General features: G+C 41.7%; 1 protein-coding gene across 3 annotated transcripts in view; it reads right to left on the bottom strand.

The window, feature by feature from the left end:
- Positions 1-319: 319 nt before the first annotated feature.
- Positions 320-17175, bottom strand: part of XRN1 (5'-3' exoribonuclease 1) — a gene marked incomplete at both ends in the record, with an annotated part of 98310 nt that continues 81454 nt past the window's right edge. Inside the window, 8 exons of one of the 3 annotated variants that reach the window (XM_080695704.1) lie at positions 320-625; positions 1453-1604; positions 5061-5163; positions 5253-5366; positions 8416-8597; positions 13204-13363; positions 14753-14872; positions 15026-15133. In XM_080695704.1, the coding sequence (XP_080551830.1) occupies positions 320-625; positions 1453-1604; positions 5061-5163; positions 5253-5366; positions 8416-8597; positions 13204-13363; positions 14753-14872; positions 15026-15133 (1245 nt within the window). Of the gene's footprint in view, positions 626-1452; positions 1605-2164; positions 2204-5060; positions 5164-5252; positions 5367-8415; positions 8598-13203; positions 13364-14752; positions 14873-15025; positions 15134-17175 lie in introns of all 3 variants that reach the window. The other 2 variants (XM_080695705.1, XM_080695706.1) reach the window with 2 other exon arrangements.

Genomic DNA, 17175 nt, shown 5'->3' with positions numbered 1-17175 from the left:
TCTAATGAAGAGGCCAATGGTTAGAGTGGTGCATTTTAATGCTTAACCCACTGATATTTGTTTTCTAACTCAAGGTTTTAATTTGGTCTTTTTTATTTTACAGCTTTATTGAGGTATAATTAACGTACAACAAACTTGCACATATTTAAAGTGCACAATTTGATATAGTCTTTTAGAAAGCATGAAAAGTGCCTGATAACTTAAAATTTTAAAATATTCAATTTAAACATATCATTTTAAAACAGTATAATTATGAGACAGATATGGATTTTTAAAAAGGTAGATGGAAAGAAATTAATTTAATTCCCAAGTACCGAATTTATTCAGAAGGCTTAGAAACGCTGAAGTTGACAGCCAGCTTCCTTGACTTTCTCCTCGAGGACGAGCCTGGGCCTGGCTTCTGCTGAGGTGCGCCGTGGCCCTGGGAGGCAGCCTCGGCTCTAGAGGACGGGGTGGGCTGAGCAGCCTGAGAGGCCTTGGACGCAGCAGGTGTGCTTTCCTGGGGAGCCCCTTTGGCAACATCAGAAGACCCTGGCTTGCTGGTCTCAAGGGGGGTTGCTTGAGGAGAACTCAGGGCCTCCCTGTTCTCAAAGTTCTTTTTGTTTGCCACTCTTTTCTTTGTAACCTTTAAGGGATAAAAGCATCATTCATTAATGTGGGGGAAAAAAAAAGCTGGTGTCAGAAAATATCATAAACCATGACGCTAATATTTGTCATTCACTGATTTGTAAGTTCCACTAATAATCCCCAAACCAGATTTTAATAATTTAAAGAATTTAGCTGCAACAAGATATTTAAAAATTCCCCACCAGCCGGGCGTGGTGGCGCACGCTTGTAATCCCTGCGTTTAGGAGGCGGAGACAGGAGGATCACGCAGGTTTGAAGCCAGCCTCTCTGGTTTAAGAGACCCTGTTTCCAAATAAAAAAGTATAAAAATACGTCTGGGAGTGTAGCCCGGAGGTAGAAGGGTTTCCAGGAACCCCAGTACCACCAAAAAAAAAAAAAAAAAAAAAAAAAAAAATTCCCCACCAGTTAAATAAAAATAAAAAATAAAGTAAGACTGGGTAACATAAAGGTAGAATGCTCCTGGATTCAATTCTTAGTACTACAAAAACAACAACATAAAAAAAAAAAACCCAAGAAACTGTATTCCTGAGTTTTAGTCACTTTGTGTTAGAAGAGCATTATTTGCTACAATTTTTTTTTATTAAAACACAAACACAGGCAGCAGGGACCAGTCAGATGTGTCACTATTATGTTCTCAGTTCCTAGACCAGTACCGAATTTCTTTCTTTTCTTTTTTCAGTATTGGAGACTGAACCCAGGGACTTATGCGCAAAGTCAGGCAAGAGCCTAACCAGACCCTAGAAAAGGATTTCTAAATGGCTCTGAGCAAGTACGGAATCAACAAACTTTTATCAAGAATCTGTGAACATTCTGAAAAGGTCTCACCTGCAGTGGTATGAACTGATTGTGCACGCCAGCTGGTGTGCCTCCAGGCACTGCCACGGTCCCGGGGTACGCAGGGTGGTGGAAGGGCTTCCCAGGAATGGGCGGGCCCCACGGCACTGAGGCGAAAGGATGAGGCGAAGGCATCACGTTAGCTGTGGAAAACCACACAAAAAACTGTCACTGGGTAAAACGAGAGCCTGAAACTTCATTTTATTTTATTTTTTGGGTGCTGGGGATTGAACCCAGGAGTATTCTATCTCTAAGCTACACCCCCAGCTCTGTTTTTCTAACTTTTATTTTGAAACAGGGCCTCGCTAGGTTCGTGAGTCTCACTACTTGCTGAGGCTGTCCTTGAGCCTGGAATTCTGTCTTACCTCCCAAGTAGCGGATTCTAAGTATGTGACACCACACCTGGCTCCTAAGACCTCTCTCTGTTAACTTATCTTGTCCCCCCAGCCCCTACCAAGGGTCTATACTCAGTCTGCTGTCATTAGTCTTGCTCACCTTACTCACCCTCAGGATTCCTTCTTAGGATTGTGAACAGTCTACAGATACAAACTGACCGCTGTGTCGGCCTGCAAAGGCCGCAGTGCTATGTGCTGTCTCAACTTCAGGAATGCCTGCAGTTACATGTTAACATTTATAAACGGGTCACGAAACACTCCTTGGGAGAGAACAGTCTGGGAACAAAGAGAAATCTTAAGGCTCTCACCTGCCCCCAATGCTAAGTTGCCTCCATAGTGATCCCAGCCTACAAAAAACCAAAGAAACTCAAGTCCTGAAGTCTGATCATTTTCATATGACACACAGAATCTTTATTTTCTCTATTCTAATATTTGATTTTCAAGGATATGCCACCCCCTCCATTTTTATTTTGTTTTTTATTAGTGATATACTGAATCAATTATTTCTAAACCTGATTAGTCTCTCTGAGCCCTTTGGGGAGGGTTTGAAATAGACTCCTGTGTAGACTTACCTACTCAGACCTGGTAAGCCTAGTAATCCTTTGCAAGGACTCAGGGATCTGTCCTGGCAGCCAGCACCGGTGCAGCACTAAGAACTATGCTTCTTTTGGGTCATTTTTTTTTTTTTAGTTTTCTTTGAGGATTGAACCAAGGACATTCTACTCTGAGCCAAACCCTCAGCACTGATTTTTTGAAACAGGGTTTCGCTAGGTTGCTGAAGAGCCTAAAGTTGCTGAAGCTGGCCTCGAACCTGGGATCCTCCTGTGTCAGCCTCCCAAGTCCTGGGAATACAGGCACCATGCCTGACTGGAACTACACATTAACAGTGACAACACAAGAGCACACTGTCACCGACAGAGACAGGTGCTACGTAAATTCAGACACGGCAGTCATGGCTGTGAAACAGAACACAGCTCACTTAGAACACAGCTACCAGAGAACCTCTTATATCAGGAGAGAGGATTCACAGTATATTTTAAGGTGCTAAACTACATATGTACAAATCCTTTTAAAGAAAACCTTTAGTATAAAGACATAACATAAGGTATAGAAAATAAGGTGTTGCTATTACATATAAGCAACTCTGGCAGGAGTCACAGTACTAGAAGATCTATTTAGAAGATGTTAAGCCAGGTGTGGTAGTGTCTTCCTGTAATCCCAGTCTTGGGAGGCTGAGGCAAGAGGATCAGTCTCAAGGCCAGCCTCGGCACCTTAGTGAGACTCTGTTTCAAGATAAAAATAAAAAAGACTGGGGGTTTAGTGTGGTGGTACAATGCCCTTGGGTTCAATCTCCAGTAAACAGCAGCAAAAAAAGATGCTAAGGCCTGGTCCAGTGACACAAGCCTGTAATCCTAGCAACCTGGGAGGTTGAGGCAGGAGGACGGCAGTTTCAGGCCAGCCTCCTAACTGAGTGAGACCCTGTCTCAAAATAAAACAAACAGAGACAGGTGTGGTGACAAACACTTGTAAACCCAGGGTTTGGGAGGCTAAGACTGGAGATTCACCGGTTTGAGGCTAGTTTCAGCAATGGAGTTAGACTATTTCAAAATAAAATATATAAAGGGCTGGGGGTGTAGTTCGGAAGTGCAACACCCCTGGGTCTGATCTCCAGTACTGCACAAACACACACAGAAAGCTTGTGCTGGTAGCTTCTGGGGAATATGGCCTGGCCCCACAAAGAGCTGCCATACTACTCCAGAGGTGCCGAAGCATGGACGAGGACGAGTGTCTGGATGGATTCGCAGCTCTGGTTTAAAGCTTACTTGTTACAATTTCTACTGCATTCCTTTGCATTTGAGTAAAAAAAAAAATAAATTTTTTTGGTGGTGTGGATTGAACCCAGGGCATCTATTCTCTGAGCTATATCCCCAGCCCTGTTTTATTTTTTATTTTGAAATAGGGTCTCACTAGGTTGCAGAGGGCCTCACTAATTGCCAAGGCTGGTCTCAAACCTGCAATACTGTCTCAGACTCCCAAACACTGGGTTACAGGCGTGCACCACCATACCTGGCTGAATGATTTTTTTTTTTTTTTGGTACTGGGGATTGAATTGAGGGGCATTCTACCTCTGAGCCACATTCCCAGCCCTATTTTTTATTCTTTATTTTGAAACAGGATATCACTAAGTTGCAGAGATCCTTGAAAAGTAATAGAGGCTGGCTGCAAACCTAGATCCTCCTGTCTGAGCCTCCCAAGTACTGGGATTACAAGCCTGCGCCACCTCGTTTGGCTGAATAAAATTTTTGATTTTTTTAAAAAGAACATTTCTCACAAATGTTCTTTTGTGTGTGGCGGTGCACACATGTAATCCCAGCATCAGCATTTGGGAGGCTGAGACAGGAGGATTGTGGTTCTTGGGACAGCCTCAGCTACTGAGTGAGGCCTTTTGCAACTCAAAAGTGAGGCCTGTTTCAAAATAAAGAATAAAAAGTAGCACTGGGGGTGTAGCTCAGAGGTTGAATGCCCCTGGATTCCATCCCCAGTACTGGAAAAAAAAAAAAAAAAAAAAAAGAAAAAAAAAAAGGATGTTTCTTTGTAATCCCAGCATTTGGGAGGCTGAGACAGGAGGATCCTGGTCACAGACAGCCTCAGCTACTTAGTGCGGTCCTTTGCAACTCAGTTAGACCCGGTTTCAAAATAAAGAATGAAAAATAGGGCTGAGGGTATAGCTTGGAGGAGGTAGAATGCCCCTGGGTTCTAGCCCCGTACCGAAAAAAAGATGTTTCTTGCTGGGTGTGTTGTTGCACACTTGTAATCCTAGTACTTGGGAGGCTGAGACAAGGGGATTGTGGGTTCACGCCAGCCTCAGCTACTTCATGAGGCCCTTTGCAACTTAGTAAGAACCTGTTTTAAAATAAAGAATAGCTGGGCGTGGTGGCACACGCTTGTAATCCCCGTGCTTTGTAGTCGCTGGGCATGGTGGCTCACACTTGTATTCCCAGTACTTGGGAGGCTGAGACAAGAGGATCGCAAGTTTGTGGCCTGCCTCAGCTATTTAGGGCTGGGGATAGAATGCCCCTGGGTTCAATCCCCAGTACACAGAAATAAAAGAAAAAAAGAAAGAAAGAAAGAAAGAGAGAAAGAAAGAGAGAAAGAAGGAAAGCCACTCAATGAAAACTACTTAGAAAAGCAAAATATCCTTACCAGTAGGTTGGGGAAAAACCGGAGGAATGGTTGCAGGTGGCACAGTAGGAGGATAATTTGGAAATATTGGTGGAGGCAAAGGAAGATTCACTCCTAAGGAGCCCTGCGGACATATTTAAAAGTTGTCAGATAGTGCAAGAAGATTTGAGAGACTAATTAAAATTTAATAAAGGCGTCATGGACAGCTCTTACCAGCTGCTGTAACGCAGAGAGTGCGGCTTTCTCCTTGGCTTCATTTTCAGAGTGGCACTGTGGCCCATGCACCAGCAAGCCATTGGATAACTTTACCTGGCACACTGTCATTGTCTAAAAGGAAGAAAGGAATATGGATGTGTATGACATTATCCTTCTAAGAAGTTCACTTTTTCTCCTAAAGTTTAGTCTAAATAAGTAGGATAATCTGACATTCTATAAAAAAGAATTCAGAATTCAAAAGAGCACTACGAGCCAAGTGTGGTTGGTGCACACCTATGACACCAGTACTTAGGAGGCCGAGACAGGTGGATCGCAGGTTTGACACCATCCTCAGCAATTTAGGGAGACATTGCTTCAAAATAAAAACTATAATAGGGCTCGGGATATAGCTCAGAGATACAATGCCCCTGGATTCAATCTCCACTATCACAAATACAAAAAGAAACTATTAAGTTTTAGGTTTCCAGGAAAAAATTTAAAAGTGGTCCCCCCCTTTTCTTGTGGTACTGGGGGTGGAACCCAGGGGCTTTTCTTCCTCCGGGCTATACTCCCAGACCTATTTTTAATACTTTATTTGGAAACAGGGTCTCACTAAGTTTCTGAGAGCCTCACTAAGTAGCTACGGTTGGCTTCAAACCCTCCTGTTTCAGCCTCCCAAGCGCTGGGATTACAAGCCTGTGCCACCACGTCTGGTGAAAAACGGTTCCCTTATTTTAACGCCAATGAAAGTCAGTAAAACTTTTCCTTTATGCCAAGAATTGACAAATTATAAAGTTTTACTAGAACACAGACACACTTTATGTGTGTGTGCGTGCGTGTGTGTGTGCGTTGCATGTGGCTACTTTATACTACAGCTGTAGAGCTGAGAAGCTGCAGACAGCAGCCTTATGGCCCACATGGCTAAAATATTTACTATCTGGTTATTTATGGAAAATAATTTGCTGACTCATGCTTTATACAATTCTTTAATTAGCAGGTAGACTGCTGATTGCTACTATGAATTGATTGCTTAAATGTAAATGACTCAGGGGTTCTAATTTCCTATCCATATTTAAACTGTAAATCTTCCAAAGACTTTCTTTTTTAATTCTATTTTTTTCAGGGGCTAGGGAATGTCACGTATAGTAGAGTGGTTGCCTAACATGTAAGAGGCTCTGGGTTTGATTCCCTGCAATAAAAGAAAATTTCAATTTTTCAAAAGGTAGTTAGTTTATCCAGGCGTGGTGGCGAACGGTTGCAATCAGAGCATTCAGGAGGCTGAGACCGGAAGATTGCGGTTCACGGACAGCCTCAGCTACTTAGTGAGGCCCTTCGCAACTTAGTGAAATCCTGTTTCAAAATAAAGAATAAAAAATAGGGCTGGGGTGTATCTCGGAGGTTGAATTCTCCTGGGTTCCATCCCAGACCTGAAAAAAAAAAAAAAGAAGAAGAAAGAAAAAAAAGGTAGTCAGTTTCTGAGCCAGGCATGGTGACGCATGCTTTTTCTTTTGGTGGTACTGCGGATGGAACCCTTCTACCTCTGGGCTACACTCCCAGACCTATTTTGTATTTTATTTGGAAACAGGGTCTCTTAAGCCAGGGAGGCTGGCTTCGAACCAGAATGATCCTCCTGTCTCCACCTCCCAAGCATGGGGATTACAAGCGTGCGCCACCACGCCCGGCTGATTTCATTTTTGACACTGCAATTAATCCTTAACAATATCACTTTTAAGTGTTAACCCAGTATCAAAGAATAACCACAATTATCTGCAGAGGCTATTAAAATGCTCTGCTTTTTTCCAACTATGTATCTGCATGAGGCCATATATATTACTTTTTTCTTTTTTAGCATACTTAACATATCACAAGAGATTGATAGTAAGAAGTACATAAAATAATCAGGCTTCTTTCATTAAAAGAGAGGTAGAAAAAAATTTTTTAAATGTAGCTGGGCATGGTGTCACATGCTTGTAATCCTAGCATTTGGGAGGCTGAGACAGGAGGATCTTGGTTTGCAGACAGCCTCAGCTATTTAGTGAGGCCCTTTAAGACTCAGTGAGACCGTGTTTTAAAATAAATAAGCTGGGCATGGTGGCGCACGCTTGTAATCCCAGCGCTTGGGTGGCTGAAACAGGAGGATCACATGGGTTTGAAGCCAGCCTCAGCTACTTAGTGAGGCTCTCAGCAACTTAGTGAGACCCTGTTTCCAAATAAAGTATAGAATAGGTTTGGGAGTATAGCCTGGAGTTACAAAAGCCTCTGGGTTTCACCTTCAGTACCACAAAAATAAATATCTAAATAAGTAAAGAAAGAATAAAAAATAGGGCTGGGGACATGGCTTGGAGGTAGAATGCCCCTGGATTCCATCCCCAGTGCTGCCAAAAAAAAGTTCCTTAAAAAAAAAATTAAAATTTAGCCACAAACTTGTAATCCTAGCATTCGGGAGGCTGAAATCAGAGGATCCCGGTCATGGACAGTGTCAGCTACTTAGGTCCTCTGCAACTTAATGAGGCCCTGTTTCAAAATAAAGAATAAAAAATAAGGCAGGTGGTGTAGCTCAAAGGTCGAATGCCCCTAGGTTCCATCACCAGACCCCCCCCCAAATAAAAATAAAAAAATCTTAAATAAAAAAATGTAGAACAAGGTCCGTTTTTTCACAATTTTTTTCAAATTCTTGTTTTGGTGCTAGGGATCCAAGTAAAGGCTTCATACATGCTAGGCAAGTACTCTACAAGTGAACCATAGCCACAACCCCAGAAAACTCATTTTTAATCAAAATGAATTAAGAAACGTTTAAAATCACTTTGTTTTAATTTCTGACATAAGTATGGATGTAACTTAAGTAAATATAATTTCTTTGAGTTTCTGAAAAGAAAAGAAAAAAAAAAAGAAGGGAAATTCAGCGGCCAAAAAGTTAAAACAACTGTTGCTATGGGCCAGAGGTCTAGTTCTGTTGGTCCAGAGGACGCTTGCCGGCTCCCTGCTGCTCAGCTGCTGCTTCTGTCCTCTGAGAGCTCTAGTTATATATAATGAACAGCCAGAGTGAGGAGCATAAATCTATGCTGCCTGTAAAGTTTTAAAAAGTGTCATTATATATTTTCTAGCTAAATGTTTTCATTCAATTTATTTAAGTTTAGTATAAATGTTAAAGAACTTATATAAGTAAAATAGTGTACCATACCTGAGGTGTTCTCAGAAAGGAGAAATCTGGTTGTGGCATTCCAACAAGAGAGCAGATTCGAAAAAGTTCTGTTACAGGCGTGGCTACAGGCGGGATCTGGCCGGGCACAGGCCAGCAGGCACCGTCCAGAGACGGAACGTTAGGGTACTCATTAGCACTGTGAGGCGGGGTCATGTAAGATGCTACCAGGAAGACAAAATGGTATGACTATATTAATAAAATGACTTCTCAAATTTTGCAATTATTGCAGGGTTTTATGGTGGACCATGTTGGAAAGTGTTACGTTTAGTTAAAAAATGAAATCTGCTGGGCGTGGTGGCACACACTTGTAATCCCAGCATTTGAGAGGCTGAGACAGGAGGATCTCAGTTCACAGACAGCCTCAGCTACTTAGTGAGGCCCTGTGCAACTTAGTGAGACCCTGTTTCAAAGTAAAGAATAAAAAATAGGGGAGGGGGTGTAGCTTGGAGGTCGAATGCCCCTGGGTTCCATCCCCAGATCCTACACACACACAAAAAGAAATCTACCATGAAACAAATATAAGAACTATTTAGTACTGCTTATAATTGAAACTTTAATAAGAAATTAGGTGATTATAATTAATGATAAATTACTAAGATGAAAATTAAAATAGTTGGCTGAGTGTGGAGGTGCATGCTTGTAATCCCAGTACCTGGGAGGCTGAGACAGGAGGATTGTAGATTCATGGTCAGCCTCAGTGAATTAGTGAGGCCCTCTGTAACTTAATGAGACCCTGTTTCCAAATAAAGAATAAAAAATAGGGCTAACTACCAAACATTAAAGTTTAGAGCAATTAATGACTACACAGTACTGTGAATAAACATATGTTTTTTTTTTTCTTGAGCAAATTTACAATCAGTCTTTAAGTTTTGAGGCTTGGCTGAAGTCTAATTCTTGCAATTCCATCATACATTCCTTTTTTTGTGTGTGGGTCTGGAATCCAGAGGCATGTGACTTCTGAGCTACACCCCCTGCCCTATTTTTTATTCTTTATTTTGAAACAGGGTCTCACTAAGTTGCAGAGGGCCTCACTAAGTAGCTGAGGCTGTCCGCGAACCGGGATCCTCCAGTTTCAGCCTCCCAGGTACTGGGATTACAAGCATGCACCACCACGCCCGGCTCCACTATACATTCTAAGAATCATGGAGGAATACACATGCACACACATACTTTGTGTGGAATCCAAGTATGCTTTATCACTGAGCTATACCTCCAAACATTTCCTTCCTTCCTTCCTTCCTTCCTTCCTTCCTTCCTTCCTTCCTTTCTTTCTTTCTTTTTTGGTACTGTAGATTGAAGTTGAAACTTGGAAGCAGATTGTAATCAGAGACATTCTACCTCCAAGTTATACCCCCAGCCTGATTTTATCTTATTTTGAAACAGGGTCTCACTAGGATGTTGAGAGCCTTGCTAAGCTGCCACGGCTGGCTTTGAACATGCTATCCTCCAGGCTCAGCCTCCCAAGTACTGGGATTAAAAGTGTAAACCACCATGCTCAGGTCCCCCAAACCCTTTTATTTGTTATTTTGAAACAAATTCAAGCTGGCCTTGAACTTGCAATCTTCCTGCCTGAGCCCCTAGAGTAGCTAGGATCATAGGTATGTATGACCACACTCAGGAAAGCTGCAGGAAAGCTTTGAATGTTCCAAAATGATGCTTTATAAAATAAAGGACTTCTGGAAATTAAGTCTTTTACTTAATGAAGATGATTTGAAAATTCTCAATGTTTGCCGGGCGGGTGTTGTGGTGCACGCTTCTAATCCCCGCGCTTGGGAGGCTGAGACAGGAGGACCACGAAGGTTCAAAGCCAGCTTCAGCTGGCTTAAGAGACCCTGTTTAAAAAAAAAAAAAAAAAAAAAAATATATATATATATATATATATATATATATATATATATATGTCTGGGAGTGTAGCCCAGAGGTGGAAGGCCCCTGGGATCCTTCCCCAGTACCACCAAGGGAAAAGAAAAATTTCTATTATAGATTATGAAAGGAGTTTGTCCTTAGTAAGGGATTAATCCAAACTGCTATTACAGATCACAAAAAGAAGTCAAGTGTAATGACCAGTCACAAAGTCAGTCAGTTCTGAAACATGGCTGGATTCTGAGCTATTGACTTCAATGGTCTTTAATTTTTATCACTATACTGAAATTAGGTAAAATCTGTTTTCGACAGTGGGACCATCTTCAACCAATTTAGTTTTAAAGTTTCATTTTGGTATACCTCGGGAGTATATTATCAATATGATAATTGCTTTCCTCACAGTTTTCCAAAATGACACTAAATGGGGCTAGCTAGCTCAGCTCTTTTTTTATTTTTTATTTTTGGTGGTACGATGGATTGAGCCCAGGGTCATTTGACCTCCACTCTACTCCTTCAGCCCTATTTCCCTATTTTTACTGTTTTGAAACAGGGTCTCACTAGGTTGATAGAGCCTACTTGCGGAGGCTGTCTTGGGATTTGCAATCCTCCTACTCGAGCCTCCCAAGTACTAGGATTATGTGTGCTACCATTTCTGGCTCAGTTCTGCTTTTCTTCTAGAATTTGATCCTTAATAAATTCAGACTGATTATTCAAAAATATCTTTTCTCTGGGAAGATTCTGTCCACATACACTCTGTATGCGTCATTTTTCCTGGTAAGCTCTGGGCAGAAAATTACAGACAATTATTAAAACGTAAGGGATCTAGAGGGTGGGGCAATGCTGGACTTTCTTGCAATCCAGCTATGTAGCACATGTTACAGTATGGGCTTCACAGAGCTAAGACATTCTCTTTCTAATGTCTACCTCTATTAACAACTGATTTATAGCTTTTTCTGTTTTTACACTGGTCAAATTATTTTTAACACAACACCAATATCAATAATAACTGATGTGTGCACCTGCAACGCTGGTCAGTATTAACTGCTTTATATACATTATACAATCATCAGCACAGTTGTCAGCAATGTATTGTTCCTATTTTGTGTACAGGAAAAAGGAATTTTAGAAAAGTTAAGGAATGCTGAGTGTGGTGTTGCAGGCTGAAACAGAAAAATTGCAGGTTCATAGCCAGCCTCAGAGATAGAATGCCCCCGGGCTCAATCCCCAATTCATATTCATATCCCCCCCCCCCCCCACACACACACACAGGTTAGGTAATGTGTATTTAGATTTCTGGGTAAAAACGCGAGAAAGTAAAAAACCTTTTGAGGGTTAGGTAGCTATAGAATAATTATCTTTTTTTTTTGGTACTGGGGCTAGATCCCAGAGGCTTTCTACCTCCGGGCTATACTCCCAGCCTTATTTCATATTTTATTTGGAAACAGGGTCTCACTAAGTTGCTGAGAGCCTCACTAAGTAGCTGAGGCTGGCTTCGAACCTGAGCAATCCTCCTGTCTCAGCCTCCCAAGCGTGGGGATTACAAGCGTGCGCAACCACGCCCAGCTAGAATGATTATATTTAATAGGACATTTTAAGTAATCACAGGAAGATTTAGGAATTATAGATCTTTTGGTTACATATTTGTTTATTATTATTATTATTATTATTATTATTATTGTAATTTTGGTGGTACTGGGGGTAGAACCCAGGGGCTTTTCTACCTCTGGGCTATACTCCTAGACCCATTTTATATTTTATTTGGAAACGGGGTCTCACTAATTTGCTGAGAGCCTCACCAAGTAGCTGAGGCTGGCTTCGAACCTGTGTGATCCTCCTGTCTCAGCCTCCCAAGCGCGGGGATTACAAGTATGCGCCACCACGCCTGGCTCATAGTTATATTATTAAGTAAGTGATATAAGTAAAAAGTACACACTTTTTTTTTTTTTTTTTTTTTTTGGTGGTACTGGGGTTCCAGGAAGCCCTTCTACCTCCGGGCTACACTCCCAGACCTATTTTATATTTTTGAAACAGGGTCTCTTACACCAGCGTGGCTGGCTTTGAACCTGCGCAATTCTCCTGTCTCCGCCTCCCAAGTGCGGGGATTACAAGCGTGCGCCACCACGCCCGGCGTACACTCTTAAAAATAAAGTTTTGCAATCCCAGTATTTGGGAGGTGGAGACAGGAAAATTGCAGGTTTGCAGGCAGTTTCAGCAACTTAGTGAGGCTCTCTGCAACTTAGTGAGAACCTGTTTTAAAATAAAAAATAAAATAGGGCAGTGGATGTAACTGAGAGATGAATGCCTCTGGGTTTCATCTCCAGTACCATACACACATTCACATACACACACATCAAAAAAAAAAAAAAAAGTAAGGTTTTTTTTTTTTTTTTTTTGCTGGTCTGGGGATGGAACCCAGAGGCATTTGACCTCCGAGCTACACCCCCTGCCCATTTTTTTATTCTTTATTTTGAAACAGGGTCTCACTGAGTTGCAGAGGGCCTAAGTAGCTGAGGCTGTCTGCGGACTGTGATCCTCTGGTCTCAGCCTCCCAAATGCTGGGATTACAAGCATGTGCCACCATCCCCGGCTAAAAAAGTAAGTTTTATAGAGCACAAGAGCTGGGCAAGGGGACACACATGTTTTATCTCAGTACTTGGGAGCTGAAACAGAATGACTACAGGACAAAGTCGGCTTCAGCAACTTAGAGAGCCTCAGCAGTTCAGACAAATACTACTTCAAAATAATAAAAAATCAAAAGGGCTGAGAGTGTAGTTCAGAGGTAGAATGCCCCCGTGTATAACTTGTATTACCAAAAACAAACAACAACACAACCCAAGAAAACAAAAACAAAACCCACATTAGAAAAAAATGAAGTGTTTTGGAAATGACAATCAGTTTGCTTACCTAATTTCTTGTTTGGTCTGGGCTGTGAGGACAGTGCATGTTCATCTCTTCTGTTAGAGGAAACAGTGACTTCGTTACCAAACCGTTTCATTTCATTCTTATGGTCCACAGTATCAGAGCCATCAATTTTTAGAATTTCTTTAAGCATCCGTGTCCCCTTCTTTTGTTGAAAATTATTCATATGGAGAAGGTGGGGGGTGGGGAGAGGAAAGTTAACATGAGATTTATATAGCTTTTATTTATCTACTTATTTACTTATTTTGGTGCTAAGGATAAAATTAAAGGTTTTGTGCATGCTAGGCAAGTGTTTTTTACCACTGAAATATAACACTAGCCTTTGATCTTTCTTTTCAAGAATTCCACTATTAAAAATGTGCTAACTATGTTCATATACAGGTTAAGGCAAATCAATATTCCAGAGCTAGAAAAATAAAACACCTGCATTTTGAGGTATAAAAACAATGTTTATAGAAACAATATTTATTCAGCTTAATTTCTGGCCTAGTCACCTAGTAGCCGTGTTTGAATAGCAGAGGAGTGCTGGGTGTGGTGGCACACTCCTGTAATTCTAGTACTTGGGAGGCCGAGACAGGAGGCCCACAGGTTCAAGGGCAGCTTCAGCAACATAGGGAGGTTCTCAGCAACCTAGTGAAACCCTACTTCAAAAGAAAAATAAAAAAGGGCTGGAGGTGTAGCTTAGAGGCAGAATGCCCCTGGGTCCAATCCCCAGCACACACTCACCTGACAAAAACAAAAACAAAAACAAAGCAAAGCAAAGCAGCTGGGCATTGTGACCTGTAATCCCAGTACTTGAGAAACTGAAACAGGATTGTAGGTTTGAGGTCAGCCTCAGCAATTTAGTGAGACATTGTCTGCATGTATGTATGTATGTATGTATGTATGTATGTATGTATGTATTTATTTGTGGTACTGGGGGCGGAATGCAGAGGCTTTCTACCTCTGGGCCATACTCCCAGACCTATTTTCTATTTTATTTGGAAACAGGGTCTCACTAATTTGTTGAGAGCCTCACTAAGTAGCTGAGGCTGGCTTCCAACCTGTGCGATCCTCCTGTCTCAGCCTCCCAAGCATGGGGATTACAAGTGTGCGCCACCACACCCAGCTGAGATATTGTTTTAAAACAAAAAATATAAAAAGAGCTGGGAGTGGGGTGGGGAGTGGTGGTGCACACTTGTAATCCCAGCATTTGGGAGGCTGAGACAGGAGGATCACAAGTTTGTGGCCAGCCTCAGCTACTTAGTGAGGCCCTCCACAACTTAGTGAGACCACGTTTCAAAAATAAAGAAAAGATAGGGTTCAGGTATAGGTGTAGCTTGGAGGTAGAATGTTGCTGGGTTCAACCCCCAGTACCACAAAGGAAAAAAACAAGAAAGAAAAGAAAGAAAAGAAAAGCCGGGGAAGAACAGAAGGAGGTGGCTGCACTGTGCAGGGAACCTGGCTTTTCGCACAGGATGACGATGCCGGCTGCGTGGGTGTGCGCGTGGGCTGACGTGCCCGAGTGGCCACCCAGAGCCCACAACACACGAACCAGAGCAAACGACTGTGGCGACAGCTCTCCACTCGCAGGGCCCTCCGGATGCGATGCCTGCACTTCGTTTTCTTTAGAGATATTCAAGGATGCTAAAAGGTTCTCAATTCCGGAGTTGGGCTAAAAGAAAAAAGAATTGTGTGTGAAGACGGAAGTAGAAGGATACAGGAAGAAGCTAAGAGTTCTACGCTCAAAAATGGCAACTTGACTTCACTCAGTCCTCTTCCCACTTGTTAAAGTCTGGGAAGAGGAGCTGAATAGAGGATCTTTTACCTTATCATTAGCATTTGGGGAACCAGTCACCTTTGGGTTTTCTGAGACTTCTGGACTTTCATTTCTCTTCAATAGCTTAATATTACATTTGGCAGGCCCTTCAAAAGTCTATAAAAAAGTAAAAATAAGCTTTCCAGGCAAATAAATTTCTATTACCTAATATTTGAAATAAATTACAAATATTTTTATGTACTAGTTTGCCTTTTCTATCATAAAAGGGGTCTGTTAACTTGGATGGGGAAAATTTTATCTTTATCTTCATTAACGTCTAAATGAGATTTAGTATTTTCTTCAATTATGCATGTAGGCAATAAACTACCGGTAGGAACTGCATGCGGTGCCCCCAAGTCCCTATGTTGAAACTGTAATCCCCATGGGATGCTATGAGCAGGTGGTCCCTTAGGTCGCTAAGAGTTAGATGAAGCCATGAGAGCGGAGCCCCCAGAATGAGATGACTGTCCCTAGAAGAGAGAGACAACAGAGCTCTTTCTCTACCATGACAGAACTTAAGAGGGGCTGAGTATAAGCCAAAAAAAGAGCCCTCACTAAATACTACCAGCGTTTCAATACTGATGGTTTTAAAAAATATGACATAATTAATTAATTAATTAATTAATTTTGGTACTGGAGATTAAGCCCAGAGGCATTCTACCTTTGAGCTACACCCAAAGCCCTATTTTATTTTTTATTTTGATACTGGGTCTCACTAAATTGCATAGTCTCGCTAAGTTGCTGAGGCTGGCTGTGAACCTGTGATCCTCCTGTCTCATCCTCCCCAGTACTGGGATTACAAGCATGCACTACCACTTACCGGCTTCTCCCAGCACTACTTTATTCTTTATTTTATAAAAGGGTCTAAGTTGCAGAGGGCCTAAGTAGCTGAGGCTGGCTGTGAACCTGCGATCCTCCTGTCTCAGCCTCCTAAGTACTGGGATTACAAGCCTGAGCCACCACACTCAGATCAGTTTTTATTTTGAGTCGGGGTTTTACTGGGTTGCTAAATTGTTAAGGCTATCCTCCAAAACTGTGATCCTCCTGTCCTCCCAAGTACTGGGATTACAGGCATGCACCACCATGCCTGGCTTCAAATTTTATGTATTTTATTTTAGCATTAAAAACATTACTGTACCAGTGTCTTCACCTTAGACTTCCCAAACCTCCAGAACTGTGAGAGATAAATATCCACTGTTGTATTTTTTATTTTTTATTTTCCTGTACTGGGGATTGAGCCCAGGGTTACTCTATCTCTGACCTATACTCGCAGAACTATTTTATTTTTTAGTTTGAAACAGGGTCCTGCTTAGTTGCTGAGGCTGTCCTTAAATCTGTGACCTTCCTGTCTTAGTCTCCCAAGTTCTGTGATTACAGGCACGTGCCACTACCTTGGCAATATTAACTATTTAAGCCACCCAGTCTATGGTAGTTTTGTTACAGCAGTTGAAACTACGATAACCCCAATCACAATGATTCTAATTTTATTTCAGTATAAGTGGCTTTCTTTCAAATCATAAGTATTTTATTTTAGCATTAAAACATTGTTGGGGAATAATGGCTTTGCCAAAATTTGATAGGCTTCACTAAAGAGTCTACTGCAAAAACATCACTCCTTTTCATAGAAGAAAGTAAATATTAGCACAAGAATTTTGGGAATACTGGGAGTACTTGGCAGGCTGAGACATGATCACAGGTTCAAGGCTAGCCTCAGCAACCTAGTGAGACCCTGTTTCACAATCAATCAATAAAAAGGGATGGGGGGGTGTAGCTTGGATGTAGAATGGTTTTGAGGTGAATCCCCAGTACCCCCTTATGTACACAAAGGAATTCTGAAATCAGTCAGGTGTGGTGTATGCTTATAATCTCAAATACTTGGACCAAAGGTTAAAGGCCAACCTCAGCAATGTAGCTAGACTCTCACCAACCTAGCAAGAACCTGTTTCAAAAAAATAAAACAGGGCTAAAAGGCTCCTGGGTTCAATCTAAAAAAAGAAATTTCTGGAATGAGAGGACAGATATTTTATTTATTGAAAGCATGTTATGAGCCAGGCGTGGTGGTGTACACATATAATCCCAGCATTCGAGAGGCTGAGATAGGAGGATTGTGTTTCAAGGACAGCCTCAGTTACTCAGTGAGATCCTGTTTCAAAATAAAG

The sequence above is a fragment of the Muscardinus avellanarius genome (assembly GCF_963383645.1).
Source record: "Muscardinus avellanarius genome assembly, chromosome: 5".
Lineage (NCBI taxonomy): Eukaryota > Metazoa > Chordata > Mammalia > Rodentia > Gliridae > Muscardinus > Muscardinus avellanarius.
The sequence above is the reverse complement of the archived record's forward strand: the minus strand, read 5'-3'. Positions and strand labels throughout refer to the sequence as shown.